The 22,169-nt window shown below is 45.0% G+C and overlaps 1 protein-coding gene across 5 annotated transcripts in view; it reads left to right on the forward strand.

The window, feature by feature from the left end:
* Positions 1 to 22,169, forward strand: part of FMR1 (fragile X messenger ribonucleoprotein 1) — a 128,200-nt gene that overhangs the window by 41,304 nt on the left and 64,727 nt on the right. For all 5 annotated transcript variants that reach the window (XM_082263893.1, XM_082263890.1, XM_082263891.1 and 2 more), the window contains 3 exons: positions 1,655 to 1,726; positions 3,154 to 3,302; positions 13,055 to 13,148. In XM_082263893.1, coding sequence (XP_082120019.1) covers positions 1,655 to 1,726; positions 3,154 to 3,302; positions 13,055 to 13,148 — 315 coding nt within the window. The remainder of the gene's footprint in view (positions 1 to 1,654; positions 1,727 to 3,153; positions 3,303 to 13,054; positions 13,149 to 22,169) is intronic.

Here is a 22,169-nt window from a genome sequence, read left to right on the forward strand (position 1 = left end):
CAGAAAGACATGGACAAAAACAGGTGGCTGATGTTTCTCATGTCTTCCCTTATAAATGAACACAGTTCCATGTGCAGAGAGCATTTCCTGTGTTCATCCAGCGAGTCCCTGAGCATTAGAACCATTTCATCAACACTCCCCCCTACCTGCTCACCATCCTGGTAACCCATTCCCCCCTTGTGCTCGCAGTGGTGTGAGGAGAAGCCGACATAGACTGATTAATCAGAATTAGGGGGAGGGGTGCCGGAGGATAAAGGGGGAGTTCAAAGCCCAGGGAGGATCAGAGGAGAGTGGACACAAACTGCAGCTAAAAGTGCAGCCCAGGACCAGCAGAGCTGCTGAAGGTAAGGAAACTGCACAGCTTGTCACACTGCTTCTACTTCCTGGTTTTATTGTGATGACACGTCTCCATGGAAACGTGCCTGCTCAAGCTGGCAGCTTGGGTGTGCGCACTCCGCCAAGTGCAGCCACATGTACTGTATAAACAAACAGAGAGCGGACCGTCACTGGCTCCTTTCTGAAAGTTGAAGTGCCTTTACTGTGCAGGAAATAAATAAGCGTTCTGGAAGCATAGGCGTAATATGTATTAGTTATTTTGGCTCTGTTCGCTGTCTGTCCCATAACCAAAACAGGAGGTGAGAGGAATTCCCTGCAAATCAAGGGGAATCCCTTGCAGCCCCTTGGTCACCAGGACTTGTGTCCCTATTGTTAGATTTCTCCTTTTTATTACTGTTTTGGGAACAGACCCAAAATTTGGGATTTTCTTTTACTTTCACTTTGCAATAATAACAGTAAACGAGACAGAGAGGGTGAATCTCCTTTAACGGGGGCACAGACAGCAATAAAAACCTGACAGGTGTTTCAATCCCTCTCTACTCTATCCAAAACTAAAAATGGTTTTGCCAAACTTTATTTGCTGATTTTTGGCAAAAGGGGGTGGGGTTCCCTATGGTCCACTATTCAGGATTGTATGCAGGAAGCATAGCACACGCAGAACCACACAAATCATTATTAAAAACAAAATGTTTGCCTTAAAATCACCAGAAAATAAAGATAAAAAAATCTTGTAAACTGTTTTGTGTCTAAATTCTTGTAATTGTCTGTTATGTTTTCACAGTTGAAGTGCTGGCTGGTGAAATAGGAGAGAAGGCAGAGAGCTGCTGTGAGTGACTCCTGCAGTCTCTCTGCTCATCTACAGTTGATATTCTTAGAATAAAGTTCAAACATTATAGCAATGTAGTCTTGTGTTTTAAGTACTCTATGGGGGTGGATTAGTGGGTAGGCAATACATAACATTCGGGCACAAGTAAGGAGGCGGGTCTGGGACCACATCCACCTTTTGTAAATGATTGAATTTCTGTAGGCACAGAAGTAGTACTCCTACTCTTCACTATGAAGCAAATACCAAAGCTGACAGACAGTAACATGGACTGCTAGCACACGATAAGAACAGATCTTTAGGCAAAGGATGCTAAAACAACTTATTTTTTTAAAATTACAATTGTCTTAAACAATTACTATTGGCTTAATTTGATTGTTAAAAGAATTTTGGCTTAAATGCTGATTTATTTATTTTTTAATACTTAATAATGGCTAAGTTGCTTTACAGTCTTTATATTGTAACAGCCTCCCATGCGTTTACTCTGTTTTCTAGGTTTATTCCAGGGCAAATGAAAAAGAGCCATGCTGCTGGTGGCTAGCTAAAGTTAGAATGATAAAGGGTGAGGTAGGAATATGTCTCTTTCATTTGATATCAATTAATATTTTTCCTCGAATGTTATGAATTTGCTGTCTTTTAGGTCCCAGTCACACTTGTGCATTTTTGGTGCAGGTAAATGCATATGAAACTTCATAAAAAAATTCTTGCAGAGGTCTGTACCTTTTAGTTGTCGGCTCTGTTCAAATCTGTTTGGTCTTCACGCCCCCTCAACGTCCTTGACCATATTGGCTCAGATCTTAGGACCTTATCATATCTGATCAATGGCTAATATCCTATCATTCGGCTAAGGGAGGTGGAAAAAAATAAGCAGTTGACCCGCATGTTTACCACCTCCCATCTGAAGCTACAGCAGCAGCTGAACAGGGTGGTACCCCGTGTGAAACAATTGGTATCCCATGCTGCATTCGGCAGGCAAAACTGCTGTCAAATGCGACCCATTCAAGTGAGTGGGACTGTTCTCCAAACCTCCTGCAGCCCAGTGTAATACACTCTCTTGTGGTGCCATGGTGCCAGGGTTAAAACAGGTGGTCAGGAGGTGCCTCATTAAAAAAAAATAAAATAATAATCCAACAAGGATTACTTTGGTCTGCTGCTGGTGGGAACAAGCCCTAAATTGGAACTATGGGCAAAATACAAAATGTCATATATACTATAATGTATATTATTATAATAATATAATATATACTATAATGTATATTATTATAATTGTATAATATATAATATAATGTAGTAGGCTGTCAATAGCATTAAAGCAACAGTGTGTTTTTCCCCCAAACACATAGTTGGTCCTGCCTGTAAGTCTGTTATTTTTCAACTTGCTTTAATAGGCAGAGGTGTCGAGCAGAAGTGGCAGTTAGATGGTTGAGATTACAAACTGGGGCTGATTACTGAAGTAAAATAGAGTGTGCACTTGCACTCATTTTCTTCAAAGCTTAGTGAATGTGGCGAAGCTCTGCTGATTTCCATCATCCAAATATGTGCACGATTTTGTTTTTTTCCTAATTGGATATTCTTTACAAAGTGAAGCTTTACCACATCTCACTAAGCACTGGGTAAATGAGTGCAACTGCACTTGCAAAGTGCACAGTCTATTTATTTGCCTTTTTAGTAAGTCAACAACACTGTGCAATCGCTCAAAGACAGAGTGTGTTTCAGGCTGGATTACCAGGTTAAAATAAAAAATAAAAAATTCTAAAAAAAAAAAAAAAAAATTAGCTACCACATTAGTAAGCTGCAATATATCATTTTTTATTTTTATTTTAGGTATACTGTACAGTAGTAATACTATAAAACACAGATCTTCTGCATTTTACTGGGCCACAAATGCACAAGTAAAAATAATGAGGCTTTTTTGCTTCCTTTTTTTAATAAAACATTCTCACTTGAAAATGTTAATGTAAAGTTATTTTATTGTGTTTTATTTTTCGTCCCAGTTTTATGTAATAGAATATGCAGCTTGCGATGCTACGTACAATGAGATTGTCACAATAGAACGACTGAGGTCTGTAAATCCTAACAAACCAGCAACAAAAAACACATTTCACAAAGTAAAGTTGGATGTACCTGAAGATCTGCGGCAAATGTAAGTACATTTTGGTAGATTTAAAGCGTACTGTGTAGCATCACTGCTGCTTTCCCCCAGCATAGGTTACAACTAACTTTGAGTTTTAAAGGCCATTGGTGCTGACATGTATTCTGCTTGGCTGGTTCTGTACTTGATCTTCCTTTTGGTACCTAGGTGAAGGAGAACAGCCACACAGGGTTTTTAGTCCCAGACAATTACTTCTTCACCCAAGGTGGTCTTATTCCAGGGGTCTTCAACCTGTGTCCCATGGGCTTCATGTGGCCCAAGACAGCTATGAAATGCGCCTCAACACAAAATCATAACTTTACTTGTTATGTTAAAAAAAAAAATATATATATATATATATATATATATATATATATATATATATATATATATATATATAATTTTTTTTTTTTTTAACGATGCGTTTACCGTTGGCAAACACATGGGACTGAAGAAAAAATTGACTCTTTACTGGACTGTTATGAGTTTTATTTTCCCATTTCCCAAAAGAAAAACCTCCCACTGTTCACAATTGCACCTTATTTGCATAATCAGTTTTCGGCAGTATCTAAATTTGTGAGAAAATATTTTCAAGGATGAAGCGTATAAAGGGAAAAGGTGAAACCAAAATATGTGATGAGCAACCTTCAGAATCCATTGAGAATTGCTACTACATCCATTGAACCAGATATTGATGCATTAGCTTATCAAAAACTGTGTCAAATATGGCACTAGTTTTATGTCACCCTCTTTTACTTTTATAATAAAAAATATTACCAAAAAAATAAGCTTTATTGCTCAGATAGGTACATGATCTATATCTGTGATCTGTCCAACTTTTTCTGCTCATCGGCCATCCTTATTGTTAATGCAGTTTGTGTGGCCCAAGACAATTCCTCTACTTCCAATTGTGGCCTAGGAAGGTCAAAAGGTTGGACACCCCCGTCTATTCTTTACATTGCATAAGGGCTTCTTGTGCTATATCAGAGCTACCTCAGTTTTCTGTCAGATGGTTGAGGCGATGGACGCTATTACTTTGGTAAAATAATAAAGTAATAATGCATTTTTTTTTTTTCTTTCATGTACTCAAATTCTCAATATTCTCATGTATTCAAGTTTTTGTTCTGTTCAGGGCTGCACACATATCTGATATATTTTTGTGTTGAAAAGAGGGGGGTTAAAAGGTACCTATAAATAAAAAAAAAAAAAAAAACAGTAAGGGCCCTTTCACACGGGCGCTCTGAATGTCCGCAAATCATCCTATTTTTTTGCGGATGATATACGGACATAATGTAAGTCAATGGCATTGCGAATGTCAGCGGAATACCATCCGCTGACATCCGATTTTCTTCCTTTCAGTTCTGTTCCGTTTTTTGGAACGGAACAGAACCCTATTTTTTCATCCGTTCAAAAAACGGAAAGGAAGGAAAATCGGATGTCAGCGGTGTCATCCGCTGACATCCGCAATGCCCATAGACTTACATTATGTCCGTATATCATCCGCAAACGGATGGGATGATATGCGGACATACGGAGCGGATGACACAAAGGGCAGGCTGCAAATTTAGGTCGCGGCTTTGCCGCCTACTAGCTGAACCTTGGATGGGGCGACCCCAGATTGCAGCGGCCGAAGCTGCCTTTTTTACCCAGAGACATCTGTCTCTACTCTGCTCCTCGGGCTGCAAGCGGGTTTCCCGTAAATCACGCTCCCCTGGCCATGCAGCCGAATCTTTGGGCCGCGGCTTTGCGGCCTACTAGGTTGCCACCTTCTAGTAGAGCGGCTCTTTGGGGAGAACAGGGTCCCAGGCAGGTTTAGCTGCTATGGTACTGTGGGGCATCTGCCTTTCCTAGTGGACACTATGGGGGTAGCCTGTCTGCGGGTCTTCTGCATGAGCAGCCCCCCTTAGGGAGGCATGTTTGCAGTCTCCCCTGTGGGCCTTCTTGAAAGGGTGCCTGTGAGGGCCCCCTTGTGGGGTCCTGTCATTTTCCCCCCCTTTTTTTTTACAGGTCTCAGTCGGCATTGGGGGCTTGAGTTGCTGACCCCCTATGAGGGGTAAGGATGGCATTGGGTGTTGGCTTAGCAAATGTGCATTCTGCCCTCTCCTGTCTCATCAGGTCCTGCATCTGGTTTGTTTGTTGCGGATCGGCCCACCCTACGGGGTTTGAGTCCACGTTTCCCTGACCCATCAGACAGTGAGGATGATTCCTCTATGGCTGCTGCGCCACACAAAAAGGCGCTGGTAGGCACTGATTGCGTCTGTGCAGGAGCCGGGTGATAAAGTGTTCTCTGGTCTGGTGGCTGCGCTCCTCAACCTTGCTACATATATCCATCTATGTCTTGGAACTTCAAGTGATCAGGCTTTGCCTGGATCATTGGACAGAGTAGCTCCGGAGGCCCCCAGTAAGGTTTCAGTCAGAAAACGCCATGGCCGTGGCTTATGTGGATCACCAGGGCGGCACAAAGAGTAGGTTGGTGGCTCTGGAGGTGTCATGCATTCTCTGGTGGGCAGAGCGGTTTCGTTCCTGCCCTCTCTGCCATGCACATTTCCGGCGAGGAAAATTGGCAGGCGGATTACCGCAGTTGTCAGGTGTTGGAATTGGCGGAATGATCACTCAATCAGGACGGGTTTCATCAGGTTTGTCTGCAGTGGGGCACCCCAGAGGTAGATCTTTGGAAGTCTCGGCTCAACCAAAAGATGCCGACGTTCATGGCCAGCTTGCGAGATCCTTTGGCAGTCTTCATGTCTGTCAATGAACTCAGAGAAAAGGATTTTAGTGAGTACAAAAATCATATTTCTCTTTCATTCATTGACGGACACAGCTCCTGATCTTCTTAACCATTGGGTTATACTGCCCCCTACAGGAGTAGGACACTAGACAAAAAAAAAAAAAGTCTGGCTACGCCTATGGGCAGTCCCAGGGGATATACTCCCTCTCTCTTCTATAGGTTTTTTTTCTGCCTAGTCAGGAGTCCTTGCTGGGATCTTTGGTCCTGGCAATTTTTTTTTCTTTCTAGACAGAAATTTTTCTCCTGTTGTTTTTTTTTTTTCTGTGGGACCTGCAATCAACTGCCGGACTGGGCGACGGGCTGGATAATCTAGATCCAGTAGTCACCCCAGTCAGGCCAGCGAGCGTGCGCAGACCTCAGCCTTGCGCTAGGTCGGCCACGTCAAAGCTCCACCGGGCGGGGGCTGGCCTGCGAGATAAACCCCTCTCAAGGTCGCATACGACCGGGTCTCGACCCGAGTCGCAGCATTCCTTCTAGCTGACAGCCCCCCCATTTTGATGCAAAGGAGGTTCTGTCTGGAGCAGTGCCTGCCTGGCATGGTGAGTAGCTGTCCCCCCCCCCCCCCTCTCCCCCTGGGGTTTTGGGGTGAACATGGACCCCTCCTTGGGACAGTCGCACCCCCTTCATTTGTCCCCCATCCTACCCCCCCTTCCACTAATGCTGGGGCTGTGTGGTTGGTATGGTCCACCTCCTGGGGTGGGGGCAGGGCGCTATGCTGGCGATGGTGGGGCATTCTCCACCGGGCGATTGGCTGTGGGGGGTATGGTCCTGCCAGGGCCTGTCTTAGAGGCCTAGGGATCCCTCCTGGGAGCCTTGTGGTGCCACGCGGGGCTGTAATTTTCTTGTAGCGTGTGTGCTCAATGCACGGCAGCCATGTTTGTGTAGTTTGGTGGCCATTTTGCGGTGGTTTGCCATTGAAAATAGTGACAGCCATGACAGTGGAGCCCTGTGGGTGGCGATTTAGGCGGTGGGAGCCCCTCCTCATCCCCTGGTGATGACTCCTAGATCCTTTCACTTTCTTTTTTCGCCGTGCGTAGAGTGCAGATTATCCTGGTGGCTGCAGGTGCCTGTTTCTGCTCGGTGGGGAGTCTGGTGGGGTCCTCTCCCTCTCTGCTGAGGATCGCTTGGGGCTTTGTGCCTGGCGACCAGGTGGTGCTGTCAGCGCAGTGGGGGGTAATCCCTTTGCAGTGTTTTACAATTTTTTTGGGGTCCCCCCTGGTGACTCATGGAGTCTTTGGAGCACATCTCCCCACCTGAGCTCCTCTCTGAGGCTGTGGCATCCGCCGGGTCCCAACCATCTATCGATGCACGAACAGCGGTCCTGGAGTCCTTTTTGTCCCAGGTGGAGGTGGCTTTCGGGTGATGGGCTAGCAAAAAGCGCCCACCGCCTTCCCCTGCCTCTTCTGTTTATCTGTGATGTCTATTTGGATGCGGCTCCCCTAGTGGCTTGGCTCTCTGTTTCGGCAGTGGGCCTTCGGCGTGTCTTTTGGCTCAATTGCTAGACTGTGGACCAGACTTCTAAAAAGGCCTTGACTGATCTCCCCTTTTAAGGGTATCTCCTGTTTGGGGCTACCCTGGGTGACATTATTAAAGCTCTCACAGGGGAGAGGAGTACCTTTCTTCCATAGGCTACTTAAAACAAGGACCCTCGTTGTAGACGTGGGCCCCCCTCCTCGGCTCATGAGAAGTTGTTTCGCCCCTCAGGGTCGAATGACAAGGGGATCAGAGCACTTCAGGGCCTCCTCTGGAAGATTCAAGCAAACTTGGTTAGCCAAGTCAAGTGCGGGCTTCTCCAGACCTGCGGACAAGGCCCCTTCAGCAGGAAGGTGCGCACTCCCTGGACTACCCTGGTACAAGAACAAATGGGTCCATGAGGTCATTCAGTCCGGCTACAAGATCGAGTTTAATTCTTACCTTCGGTAAGGTTTTTCCTACTGACGTGCAACTGTCCCCGGTCTGCTTACAGGCTCTTTTTTGGGGCGGTGCAAGACCATTTACGGGTGATTGTCCCGGTTCCGACTTCGGAACGTTTTCAAGGGTTTTACTTAAACCTGTTTACAGTCCCCAGGAAGGGAAGGCAAGGTGCGTCCAATTTTGGACCTCAAGGCATAACTGCTTTGTGTGGGTGCAGAAGTTCAGAATGGAGTCCGTTCGCACAATGGTGATTTCCTTGCCTCCATTGACATCAAGGACGCTTACCTTCACACAATGTGTCGGTCTCCAGCGCTTGTCTGAGTCGGTGTTTCCAACACTGTTAAAAGCTAGGAAACCTACTTCTAGGAAAATCTACCATCGTACATGGAAGACATACATTGCGTGGTGTGAGCCTCTTGGGGTTTATCCTCGCTCTTGTTGGGGGGCTCAGATCTTGACCTTCCTTAAACAGGGGGTTGAGCAGCAACTGGCCTTGAGTACTATCAAGGGTCAGGTGTCAGCCTTAGCGGTCTTATTTCGACAGCCCTTAGCCACATCTCCCTGGTGCATACTTTTCTTTGGGGGGTTAGGCACTTGATACCTCCAGTGCAGTCTCTGTTGCCTTCTTGGGATCTCGATTTGGTGCTCTCAGTCCTCCTGAAGTCTTTTTGAGATACTTCGGGAATTCCCCATCTTACGTTGTCCCAGAAGGTGGCCTTTTGGTGGCTTTCACCTCTGCGTGCAGGGTGTCGGAATTGGCGGCGTTACCCTGTCCGTCCTTCCTTCCTCAGGTTGTCTCTGATTTTCATTTGAATGAAGACATTGTGTTGCCTTCCCTGTGTCCCAGGCCAACACATCCAAAGGAAATTGCTTCACATGCTTTGGATGTGAACCGGGCTATAAGGGTATACCTGGCAGCTTCGGAGTCTTTTAGAAAGTCAGACTCACTATTTGTGCTCACGGATGGGCCTCGGAAAGGGTTGTCCACTTCCTCCGTGACCATTTCCAGATAGATCAGACAGATGGTGGTTCAGGTCTATTCCATTCAGGGTCAGGTTCCTGCTTTCCCTGTCAAGGTGCATTCTACTCGGGGCGTTCCGTGACTCCTGGGCTTTCCGTCATCAGGCGTCGGTGACACAGGTTTGCGAGTCGTCGTCCTGGTCGTCGATGCACACTTTTACAAAGTTGTACAGAGTGGATGTGTTGGCATCTGCAGATGCTTCCTTTGGCCGCAAGGTTTTTGCAGGCTGCTGCTGGTGATCTGGTCCTCTTTGAGAGTGTTTTTTCAGGTGAGCTCCAGTTGCTTTGGTTGAGCTCCGGTTTACCTGGTTAGCTATAGTTACCTTTATTTTTTTGTTGTTCCCACCCCTCATATTTAACACTGCTTTGGGACACCCCAATGATTAAAAAGATCAGGAGCTGTGTCAATGAACAAAAGAGAAAATTGGGATTTTTGACTTACCGTAAATCCATTTCTCTGATGTTCATTGACGGACACAGCATCCACCCCTCTGTGGAGTTGTAATTCTTCCAACACTGCTTGTAACAAAATGGAGTACCCATAGCAGAGAGAGGGAGTATACCCCCTGGGACTGCTCATATGTGTAGCCAGACTTATTTTATTTTTTTCTGCCTAGTGTCCTACTCCTGTAGGGGGCAGTATAACACAGTGGTTAGGAAGATGGGGAGCTGTGTCTGTCGATGAACATCAGAGAAATTGATTTTACGGTAAGTAAAAAATTCCATTTTTTTTTTTTTTTTTTTTTAAGGACCCAACCGATAAACCAACTGCCTGGTTAAAAGCCACTTTTAGACCTCTGTTCTAGGTACCAGCCACTGCTTTCTTTCCACTTCTGGCACTCCGATCTACTAGATTAAGGTATCATTGCCACAGTTCTTATTCCAGGGGGTTAATTCCAACCAGTTCAACATTTCCAAGCCCAAAGAGAGCATTTGCCTCGTTCTGGATCTTGAAGCTCTGGATATCTTGGTTTGAGTTAAACAATTCTGCATGGATTTTACAAATCTGTCATTGCTTCCCTTCATCAAGGAGATTTTTTGGACATCAAAGATTCCTAAGTCCATGGCCACATCTTTTTGGCACTTCAGAGATTTCTAGGCTTTGCTGTGGGGACCCCTGTTTTACCAATTTGTGGCCCTGCCATTCAGCCTCTCATCTGATCCTCTAGCAAAAGTGGATGTTCTAATGTCTGTGGGATTGATACACCCTGATCTTTGCTTTTCTGTCCCTAAAGCTCTTTACTGATTTACTTCACAAGGTTCAGGTGGAGGGTATGGTTGTGAACCTTGTGGCTCCCCATTGGCCCAGTAGGATGTGCTTTGCTGGCCTGGTAAGACTCCTTGTGAGGTACTGAATCAAGAGCTCCCAAGGACAAATTTGCCAGCCTGCTTCATGGTTGCTGATTTCTGTGATGCTCAAAGCTAGGATGTCTATTTCTTCCCAGGTCTATCATTGGACATAGAAGGCTTACTTCACCTGCAAGTCTTGGGCTTCCATCCCAGGAGTCTATTTAAAAGCTACATGCTCTACTTGTACATCTGGTTCACTTTGCCATATTAACTCATTAGAGACCCATAAGGTAGTGTTTTTGTAGCCAACAAGTCTGAGTTGGTGCCTTATTCTGCAAGAACACCTTTTTGATTTTGCTTAGAACGTCAGTGTGGTGTTGTGGTCCAGGTATTCCTTTTTTCCTAAGGTATTTTACTGCCTTTCACCTCAACCAAGGTATTGTTCTCCTGTCCCTCTGTCCAGCCTCAGTTCACCAAAAGGAAATTTCCTTCCATTTTTTTGGATGTGGTTTGAGAGCTAAAAATCTATCTTGCAGCCACTGCTTTCTTTAAACTGATTTCACTTGTAATTCTAGATAGACCCTTGAAGGGTACATTTGGTTTCAGTTTCTTGTACCACCAGGTGGTTAAGGCAGACATTTATCTCCGCTCATGGTCTCAGGGATTGGGTTCCATCCCTTCCTATCAATGCTCATTTATTTAGAGCTGAGAGGGCTTTTTTGCTTTAAGCAGCTGTTAGATCTGTAAAGCTTGTGGTCCTATGTTCAACCATTCTCCAGTTTGTACCAGTTGGGCTTTGCAGCCTCATCTGATTACCACTCCGGGCTTAGAGTGCTTCATTACGGCTCTTTGAACTGCAGGCAGTCCCTAGATCTGTTTTCTCAATCAAGCCTGCTAATATACATTTACTGTGTTACTCCCCGTCGGCTGAACTTCTTTTGGGTGTCCTTAAAGTTAAATATTGCCTGTGTCCCATAATGGACAGGAAAGAAAATATGATTTTTAAACTCGCCATGTAATCCTTTTTCTGGAGTACATTGAGGTACCCAGATGTCCATCCCTCTGTGTTTCTGATCTGGGTTTTTGAACTTTGAAGTATGCTAGTAGTGGGAGAGGTTATCCTAAGTTAGCCTACTTCTTTTTTTTTTTTTTTTTGCCAATATTTAATCCCCCGTAGGCAAGTAAGTTCTCTAGTCATCACCCAGGGTTTTTATTCTAGGAAGATGTAAGGAAAACTTTTCAGAACCACCTGAGAAGTAACAAAATATTTCAAGTAAAATGTCACTATCTCCAAATACTAATAGGCATTGCCACAGCTGTGGTATTTGTCAGCAAGCAAAGAAAGCATCAAAAATAGATCCCTTCATTTTCTTGCAACAGAGATCTTCTAAAAAGGTCAGTTTGGAATCTCTTTTGGCTACAAATCCAGTACTCTTGCAGATTCTGCAAGCCATTACAATCTGCAAAAGGTTGAAAAAAATCTCCAGATTCAGAAGTGGTGTTCTTGGTGAAAAATAGGATCTCCCTAGGGATATATTTTTGCCACAGTGACATATTTCTAAAGTGGTTGTGTTTGTTTTTTTTTTTTCTCTCTCTTTTTCTTTCTCTCTTTCTCTTTCTTTTTCTTTCTCTTTCTCTCTTTTTCTTTCTCTTTCTCTCTTTTTCTTTCTCTTTCTCTCTTTTTCTTTCTCTTTCTCTCTTTTTCTTTCTCTTTCTCTCTTTTTCTTTCTCTTTCTCTCTTTTTCTTTCTTTCTCTTTTTCTCTTTCTCTTTTTTTCTCTTTCTCTCCCCATCCTTGGGAATTTTTTTCAGTTTTTTGTTTTTTACCTTCCCTTCATTCCATCTCATTTTTCAAATTCTGCATTTTCCATGGAAAACTTACCTCAATTACCCTTTGCCTTTCAGACCAAACTTAATCTTTCTGAGACCCCATATCTAATCTCTGGTTGGCTGTGTGATTTTGGAATAACTGCTGAAGAATAAAGGTCTCTTTTGCTAAGAGTTGCTAGCTAGCCAGTTAGAGTTCACTTGTACCATCACATAGCCTAAAGTTATATTAAAACTAAAACCAAAGTAGTGCAGGTGAGTAGGTGTTTGCTCAGCAGCCTCTTCCTTCCTATTTTTTTTGAGCACACAGAACAAGTCTGTGTGGCATGCACATGTGCAGTTGATAGTTTACTATCCAACGTACTGTCTACCATCATGTTGCCAAGGTCACCATATACTATAATGTCTTCGGCACCTTCACACTGTTTTCTTGACATTTAACGATGTGAAGGTAGTTTGATCTGCCGCCCTGTGGTACCTACATTATTCAAGTACCACAGATGCCAGCAAAACCGGCGGTGCAGGACATTAGGAGACTCTTATTTCTGAGGTAAGAAACCAGTGATCTCTCTATCTTTCTATATATGGGGCAGTCTTCCTTCTGCTAACCAGCAGTCTAACAAGGCACCTCTAAAATAACCATCAGTGTAAGCACTTTTTCAAATCTGCCTTTATGCAATACCCACTGGTTATCTTTTATTAACCAACAGAAATATGATCACAGAACTTTACATGTTTTTTTTTTTATTTTTGTTTTAAGCAGCATTAAAAATATATTTTATCAAATAATAATTTCTGTTACAACATGCAGGTGTTTGCATGTGCGTTTTTTGTACTTATTATCCTATAAGGTATTTTGAGTCATTGTTTAATGCATATTTGTCTAGAATTTCTGAAACATTATTTTTGTACCTGTTTTGTTTCAGGTGCGCAAAAGAATCTGCCCATAAAGATTTCAAAAAAGCCGTCGGAGCATTTTCAGTAACGTATGATTCTGAAAACTGCCAGCTAGTCATCCTTGTAAGCTTTTCTTCCTTTACTGAATGTAGATAATTATTTAAAATAAGCGATTTTAGCGGGAGCAATTGTGTAGTAACCCATACAATAGGTTGAAATTAGTAATCAACATTATAACTGCATGAAAGTAATGTCTAAACTAATTTTGAAAATATACAGTATTTAACAAAAGTGAGTACACCCCACACATTTTTGTAAATATTTTTTTAAATCTTTTCATGTGACAGCACTGAAGAAATGTCACTTTGCTTCAATGTAATGTGAGTGTATAGCTTGTATAACAGTGTAAATTTTCTGTCCCCTCAAAATAACTCAACACACAGCCGTTAACGTCTAAACCGCTGGCAACTAAAGGGAGTACCCCCCCAAGTGAAAATGTCCAATTTGGGCTCAATTAGGCATTTTTTTTCTCCCCGTTGTCATGTGACTCGTTAGTGTTACACGGTCTCAGGTGTGAATGGGGAGCAGGTATGTTAAATTTGGTGTTGTCGCTCTCACTCTCTCATACTGGTCACTGTAAGTTAAACATGGCACCTCATGGCAAAGAACTCTCTGAGAATCTGAAAAAAAGAATTGTTGCTCTACATAAAGATGGCCTAGGCTATAAGAAGATTGTCAAGACCCTGAAACTGAGCTGCAGCATGGTGGCCAAGACCATACAGTGGTTTAACAGGACAGGTTCCACTCAGAATAGGCCTCGCCATGGTCGACCAAAGCGCACGTGCTTGGTGTCTTATCCAGAGGTTTTCTTTGGGAAATAAACCTATAAGTGCTGCCAGCATTAATGCAGAGGTTGAAGGGGTGGGGGGGGGGGGGGTCAGCCTGTCAGTGCTCAGACCATACGTCGCACACTGCATCAAATTGGTCTACATGGCTGTCATCCCAGAAGGAAGCCTCTTCTAAAGATGATGCACAAGAAAGCCCGCAAACAGTTTGCTGAATACAAGCAGGCTAAGGACATGGATTACTGGAGCCATGTCCTGTGGTCTGATGAGACCAAGATAAACCTTTTTGGTTCAGATGGTGTCCAGCGTGTGTGGCAGCAACCAGGTGAGGAGTACAAAGACAAGTGTGTCTTGCCTACAGTCAAGCATGGTGGTGGGAGTGTCATGGTCTGGGGCTGCATGAGTGCTGCTGGCACTGGGGAGCTACAGTTCATTGAGGGAACCATGAATGCCAACGTGTACTATGACATACTAAAGCAAAGCATGATCCCCTCCCTTCGGAGACTGGGCCGCAGGGCAGTATTACAACATAACGACCCCAAAAACACCTCCAAGATGACCAATGCCTTGCTAAAGAGGCTGAGAGTAAAGGTGATGGACTGGCCAAGCATGTCTCTAGACCTAAACCCTATTGGGTATCTGTAAGCCATCCTCAGACAGGAGGTGGAGGAGCACAAGGTCTCTAACATCCACCAGCTCTGTGATGTCATAATGGAGGAGTGGAAGAGGACTCCAGTGGCAACCTGTGAAGCTCTGGTGAACTCCAAGCCCAAGAGGGTTAAGACCGTGCTGGAACATAATGGTGGCCAAACACACTATTGACACTTTGAGCCCAATTTGGACATTTTCACTTAGGTGCCTATCCAGTCAGTCGAGTTTCTGCAGAAATGAAAGCATTTGATTTTTACTTCCACTTGGAGCTTGAACCATGCAGCTCCATAGACTGTACTGATTTTTGTCTCCCTGAAAGTCACATGAGTCATTGGTGAAAACCCAGTTGCTGTCTTACTGGAAAACGTACAATAGCTTCTGCATTGGAATGTAAATATATTTGACTCTCAAAGACTAGAGGAGGGGCTGACGTTTGAATAAGGACCTGTTCATACATAGTGCAGTGACCTGCTTTTTACTGTAGTGGAAAACAAAGGTTACCTCTAGGACACACAGAAAACAGTTCTTTCTATGTGTCCTTTTCACATAGCGACACACCCTAAAGGTGCTGTGATGAAATGCAGACATGCTGCATTTTTTCGTAGTGCACTGGACTTTGCATGTGACTGTGTACAGCAGTGCAACACACTGAGTCACTTTTGTGCACGTCCAATAATGTTCATACCAAAAAGAAAGGACTATCTGGGTTATACGCTACCTTTAGGTGATTGGACACTGGCGACCAATAGACAGTAAGTTCCTCCCATATAACCCCTTTCATACAGGAAGAACCTCAGTTTTTTTGCCAGTGTCTTGAAGGTTGTGGTCATGGTTGTTCAAGCTCTTCAATCTTAAGTGATGTCCCAGTAAGGGGGTGTTTTGATCTTATCCATTCGATTGGCTAAGCGCTAAGTAGATGATACCCAAGCCTCGGCTAAGAAGACCCGAGGTTTTGTCTGTAATGTGACCCATGTGGCCACTGGACACTAATAAATGGAACCCTGGTAATTTATTATCCCAAGGCGTTTGCCAGCAGAGTGCTCTACAGATCCAAGGGTGTGGACCTCATGAAAAAGGGGGACCCAGTCCTTGATGGTCTGGTTGACAAAGTCCGTCGTGATGGGTGAAGTTTGGGACTGGTAAGTCTGTTCCTTTTTCCCTCTCTTTTAAAAAGAAAAAAAAAAAAGTTTGCAGGGAAGGAATTGCACATTTTCTCTCCAGGGCTGTAGTACAGTGTTTTGGCCACTAGATGTCGCTGTTCGGCAGAAATGTATTGTGCCAGTTTACATTCTGTGTCTGGATTCTACGGTCAGCTTGGCTCCGTTTTTCCATATATCTCTATGGACGTGCACAGATGACGTCACGGGCGTGCACGTGGATCGCCTCTCTCTCCCTTCAAAGCAGTGCTGCTGGCTGGATGTGACTCTTTCTCTGCTAAGCTGAGTTGCTGAATGGGACCTATGGGACACAGAGCAGGTTGCAGTTTCTGTTTGTTCATGTGAATTTGGTGGCTTAGGCAGGTCTACACGGTAGGAGAAGGGTAGTTGTTCTGTGATAGCTGTACAATGATGGATCACAGTTTTTGTCTTACTTTTGTGCAACGAGTTGTTACCATACTTCTGGGTCTTACTTTATGTAAAGCAATGTCTTCCAGAAAAGAAGTGTGGAGGGTGGAGGGGGACGCAGCAGGGAAAGGGACAAGTGTAGGATTAAATAGTTCTAGTTTGGCTACCGCGGTGCTGTCTTCCCAAGAGGCCTAAAGCAACTGGTCAATCTGAGCCATTATGCTTATCCGGTATTGTTGCTACCTCCAATGACTCAGTGTCTACCTATGTTACGAAGGATGACCTGGCATCTGCCTTGGCTAGCCTTGAAAGTAAAATACCCAGAATGATTGCTTTCACAGGGTGGGAGAAAACGGGATAGAGCCCACTTTCCTGTACCCGAGCCCAGCAGGGATGCAGCAGAGCTCCTAGGCTCTCAAGGTCTTGCAGGGGCTTCTGGTTTAGAGCCATATTGGGTAGAAAATGTTGGAGATGGCTGTTAATGATTTGGAATAGGGGCAGGCTGCAGGCTGAAGATGGTTCCTTTTCTGAGGGCTCAGATTCTGAGGAACCATTTTCAGCATCTCGCTCTCAGAGGCTACTGATTCAGTCCTCACCGAAATGGTTCGAACAGGGTTTAAATTACCTACTCTGGAAATGTCAGAAGCATCCTTTTCTTCTTTGGGTTCTTTGTGCCCTCAGCAGAATTCCCGGGCTTTTTCTTTACATCCCCTGCTGAAACAGCTGGTGTATGAGGATCGGGATCATCCTGACAGGTTGTTCATGCCTCCAAAGAGATTTTCTTTGCTTTATCCTATGGAGGAGAAATTCAAGAGGAAGTGGTTTATGCCTTCGGTAGACACTATTTCTTCTGTGAACAACAATTTGACCTGTCCGGTTGATGATGCCCAGGTTTTTAAGGATGCAGCAGATAAAAAGTTGGAAGCCTTACTTAAAGCTTTCTTTGCCAATGCTGGCTCTGCTGTTCAACCAGCTTTAGCGGCTATAGGAGTTTGCCAATCCTTAAAGGATCATTTTAAAAGGGTGACTAGAAGTCTGCCTATTCAAGGGGAGTCTTCTGAAGATTTGGCAGAGTTTCTTCTCGCCTTGTGTTTTGCAGGAGATGCCCTTAAGGACTCTATCTAACAGATTTCCCGAGTTGCTCTTCTCCCTGTTCATATGCACAGAGTACTATGGCTTAAAAATTGGGCAGCAGAATTACCTTTTAAGAAACTACTGACAGCTTTTCCTTTCCCTGGGGAACGTCTCTTTGGCGAGGATCTGGATAAATACATCCAGAAGATTTAATTTGGAAAAAGCGCATTGTTGCCGGTCAAAAGCAGGATTAAACATCCATTTTTTTAAAGCTCCAAGTGTTACGGTATCTCCTAACATGTCAGCTTCTAAGCAGTTTCTGGGTCCAAAGGCCTGTTAAATCAGGTTCTATATCCGCCTTATGAAGGGGCGCCCCCACTCGTTCGGGTGGGGGGGAAGGCACCTACAGTTTTAAGAAATTTGGGAAGGAGTGGTGAAGGACAGGTGGGTCTTGTCCACAGTGGCACGGGGCTACATGACCGAGTTCCAAGAGTTTCCTCCTCCTCGGTTTCTGGGTTCAAATGTCCCTGTTTGCCCAGTAAAAAAGAATTCCTTGTTCCAGGCCCTGAAACATTTATGGGTGCAGGGCATGATTGTGAAGGTTCCAACCAGCAAAAGGTTCACAGGTTTTTACCTAAAACTTTTTACAGTGCCAAAACCAAATGGCGAGGTAATACCCATTCTAGATCTCAAAGCTCCTAACCAGTATCTGACCATTCAGTTTTTTTGGCATGGAAACTTTTCGCTCTGTGGTAGCCTCTCTAGGAAGAGGAGATTTTCTGGCTTCCATAGATATCAAGGATCCATACCTCCATGTACCAATTTTCAGGCACCCATCAGAGGGTTTTGCGTTTTGCAGTAGGGCAGTCCCATTTTCAGTTTGTGGCTCTGCCGTTCGGTCTGGCCACAGCTCCCCGGATGTTTACCAAAGTCTTGGCCCCGGTGTTAGCTCTTCTAAGGTCTCATGGCATCTCAGTAATGGGTTACCTAGACGACCTTCTGATCAAGAATTGGTTAGGACCAGGTCTAAAACTGGATGTTTCCCAGACCGTCCATTTCTTAGAAAATCTGGGTTGGGTTGTAAACTTAGAAAAGTCGACCTTAAGGCCTGTTCAAATTCTGGAATATTTGGGTCTGATTCTCGATACCGCTCAGGCAAAGCTTTTCCTGCCTTTAAAAAAAGGTTCTGGCCTTGAAGGGTATGGTTTGGTTGGTAAGAGGGAAAAAGTTTCCCTCTATACGGCTGTGCATGAGACTGCTAGGCAAGATGGTGTCCTTATTCGAAGCAGTCCCTCATGCGCAATTCCACTCTAGACTGTTCCAGAACAGTATTCTGTCTGCTTGGAACAAAAAACTCAGCGCTTTGGATTCCCCAATGTTTCTTTCCCCAAGGGGTAAGACATAATCTGACCTAGTGGCTGGTCCTCAGAAACCTAAGCAAGGAGAAGTCTTTTTTCTGCCTGTGACCTGGAAGGTAGTAAAAGTAGACTCCAGCCTTGTGGGCTGAGGACCAGTTCTGGAGGAAATCTCTATCCAGGGAAGGGAATCTCAAGTAGAAAAGGTTTTACCCATCAACCTCTTTGAGGTCTGGGCAGCCCGTTTGGCGCTGGTTTCTTGGACGACCAGACTGCGGGGGTGTCCTGTCAGGATTCAGTCTGACAACGCAACTCTGGTGGCTTGTATCAACCATCAGGGGGGAACCAGAAGTCAATCAGTGCAGAAGGAGATGAACCACATCCTGTCTTGGACAGAGATTCATGTTCCATGTCCGTCAGTAGTTTTCATCCCGGGGGTGGAAAACTGGCAGGCAGACTTTCTAAGTTACCAGCAGTTGTTTCCAGGGGAGTGGTCCCTACATCCCGAGGTCTTTCAACTGATCTGCCAATGTTGGGGTAATCCCGTCGTATGTCTATTGGCGTCTAGGTTCAGCAACAAGCTTGACCGGTTTATTTCCAGAACCGGGGATCCAATGATCGGGATGGATGACTTAGTGATTCCTTGGTTTCGGTTTAATCTGATCTATGTGTTCCCTCCGGTCGCGTTTTTTTTTTTTTTTTTCACGTCTGATGAGCAGAATTCAGCTGGAGGGGAAGCCGGTGATCCTAGTGGCTCAGACTTGGCCCAGGAGACCTTGGTTTGGGAAGATTGTAAAATTAGCAGTGGAGGAGCCATGGTGGCTTCCATATCGTCCAGACCTGCTCTCTCAAGGTCCCATATTCCACCCTACTTTATGGTCGCTGAATTTGACAGTTTGGCCATTGAGACCAGGATCACAAGAGATCGTGGGGTCTCTGGTCCAGCTCTGGCTATGTTGATAAATGCCAGAAAACCTATCTCTAGGAGAATCTAATATAGGGTCTGGAGATCCTACATTTCTTGGGGTGAATCCAAGAGATGGCATCCTCGTAACTATGTAATTGGAAGAATTTTTTTCTTTTCTTCAAATAGGAGTGGACTTGAAGCTGGCATTAGGAACCATTAGGGGCAGATCTCCACCTTGTCTATTTTCTTTCAGAAACATTAGCAACGCACTCCTTGGTGCAGGCCTTTTTGCAAGGGTTGAGTTGCATGATTCCGCCAGTCAAGCCACCCCTATGTCCTTGGGACTTAAATCTTGTGCTCTCTGTGCTACAAAAGCAACCCTTTCAGCCTATCTGGCATATTCCCTTGGGTCTCTTGATAAGGAAATTGGTCTTTTTGGTTGCATAACCTTGGCCAGAAGGGTGTCGGAATTTGCAGCTCTTTCCTGCAAAGAGCCATTTTTGATCCTTTATCAGGACAGGGTGATCTTTCGCCCTCATCTGACCTTTTTGCCTAAGGTAGTTTCCTGTTTTCATCTAAACCAAGATATTGTTCTACCTTCTTTTTTTCCGAGTCCTCAGACTACGGAGGAGAAGTCTTTTTAAAAATGTCAGCACAAATTCGTAGTACTGCTCCTTTCTTTATCCTGCCAGAAGGGCCTAAGAAAGACCAAGTGGCAACTAGTTCCACTAGTTCTAAGTGGATTTGTCAAGTCATTGCTCAGGCATATGGCTTAAAGGGTAAAGTTCCATCCTTTAGGTTAAAAGCTCACTCTACCTGGAGGGTAAGTGCTTCATTGGCAGTGCATCATCAGGTGTCTATTGCTCAGATTTGCAAAGCTGCTACCTAGTCTTCCGTTCATACATTCACAAAGTTTTACCAAGTGGATGTAAGAGACAGAGAAGGGGCTCAATTTGGAAGTAGCGTACTTTAAGGCGGCAGTATAAGCTCTTTCTTGCCCAGGGGCAATTTTGGGGTTACTGTGTGCCCTTCCCTCATGGGCATTGCTTTAGGACATCCCAGATAGTCAGTCATTATTACCGGCTCTGTACGGATGTACGATCAAGAAAATAGGATTTTTCCCATTTAGTCATTATTACCAGCTCTGTGTCCCGTGATGTACTCCAAAAAAAAGTATTTCTCTGTCGCTCCTTGACAGACGTAGTCTTCTTGATTCACAAGAACTGGGTTATGCTGCCCTCTACAGGAGTAGGACTAGGCAGAAAGAAAAAACGTTCTGGCTCCACCCTAGGGGCAGTCCCAGAGGGTATATCCTCTTCCTGTCTGCTACAGAGAATCAGTTTTTTTCTGTCTAGTGAAAATGGCGAAGGTTTTTCCATTGCCCAAATGTTTTTGGCAATCCAATCAAAGAATCAAGGACGCCTATCTTCACATTCCCATTTTTCGCAGGATATCAGCGGTTTCTACGCTTTTCCGTAGAAGAGAACCACTATCAGTTTGTGGCGTTACCTTTCGGTTTCGCCACGGCTCCTCGGGTCTTCACGAAGGTGTTGGCCCCAATGTTGGCACTACTGCGCCAAAGAGGCATATCGATTCTAGGTTACCTAGACGATCTCCTGCTTCATGCAGAGTCTCCTCAGACCCTGCTACAAAACATAGAAATTACTATAATTTCTTTACAGGAATTCGGGTGGCTGGTGAACCAGCAAAAGTCATTTCTGGTTCCCACCCAGAGGCTCGAATATCTGGGTCTAATTCTAGACACAGTCAGGACAAGAGTTTTCCTTCCGGTAGGGAAACTCCGAAAGATTCAATCAGCAGTCCAGTTGTTACTATCCAACAGCTGGTCTTCCCTTCGGACTTGCATGAGGGTTCTGGGGTTGATGGTGGCTTCCTTCGAAGCAGTCCCATTTGCCCAGTCCCATACCCGAATTCTTCAGCAAGAGATTCTTCTCAGATGGAATCGGAATCCGGAGTCCCTGGACTATCGGATCCAATTGAGCAAACAGACCAGAGAGTCTCTGGTCTGGTGGCTTCGGTCTCCGATGCTCAGCCAGGGAAAGTCATTTCTGCCAATATATTGGACGATAGTGACCACGGATGCCAGCCTATCCGGATGGGGAGGAATTCTCGGTCAGTTATCCGTTCAGGGACTTTGGTCCCCGGAAGAATCCAGGTTACCGATAAATGTATTGGAACTGAGAGCGATCAGACTTTGTCTGATTCACTGGACCGAGCAGCTCCAGGGCAGCCCGGTTCGGATCCAGTTGGACAACGCCACGGCCGTGGCTTATGTCAATCACCAGGGGGGCACCAAGAGTGTCCGAGCGGCCAAAGAAGTGGCTTGCATTCTTCGCTGGGCGGAACGATTTGTTCCAGCTATCTCTGCGGTGTTCATTCCGGGGGTGGAAAATTGGCAGGCAGATTATCTCAGCCGTCAGACTCCGGATCAGGGGGAATGGTCCCTCCATCCAGAAGTTTTCCACCAGTTGTGCCTACGTTGGGGCACCCCGGATGTGGATCTGTTGGCATCACGATTCAACAGAAAAGTACAGAGATTCGTGGCTCGCTCCCGCGATCCTCTAGCAGAGACCGCAGACGCACTGGTCACCCCGTGGGGGCAATACCAGCTAATGTATGCCTTCCCTCCTCTTGGGTTACTGCCAAGACTTCTTCGCAGGATAGAGGAGGAAGGAATTCCAGTAATCCTGGCGGCTCCGGACTGGCCTCGTCGAGCTTGATACGCC

Source organism: Pelophylax lessonae (genome assembly GCF_965119305.1).
Source record: "Pelophylax lessonae genome assembly, chromosome: 7".
Classification (NCBI taxonomy): domain Eukaryota; kingdom Metazoa; phylum Chordata; class Amphibia; order Anura; family Ranidae; genus Pelophylax; species Pelophylax lessonae.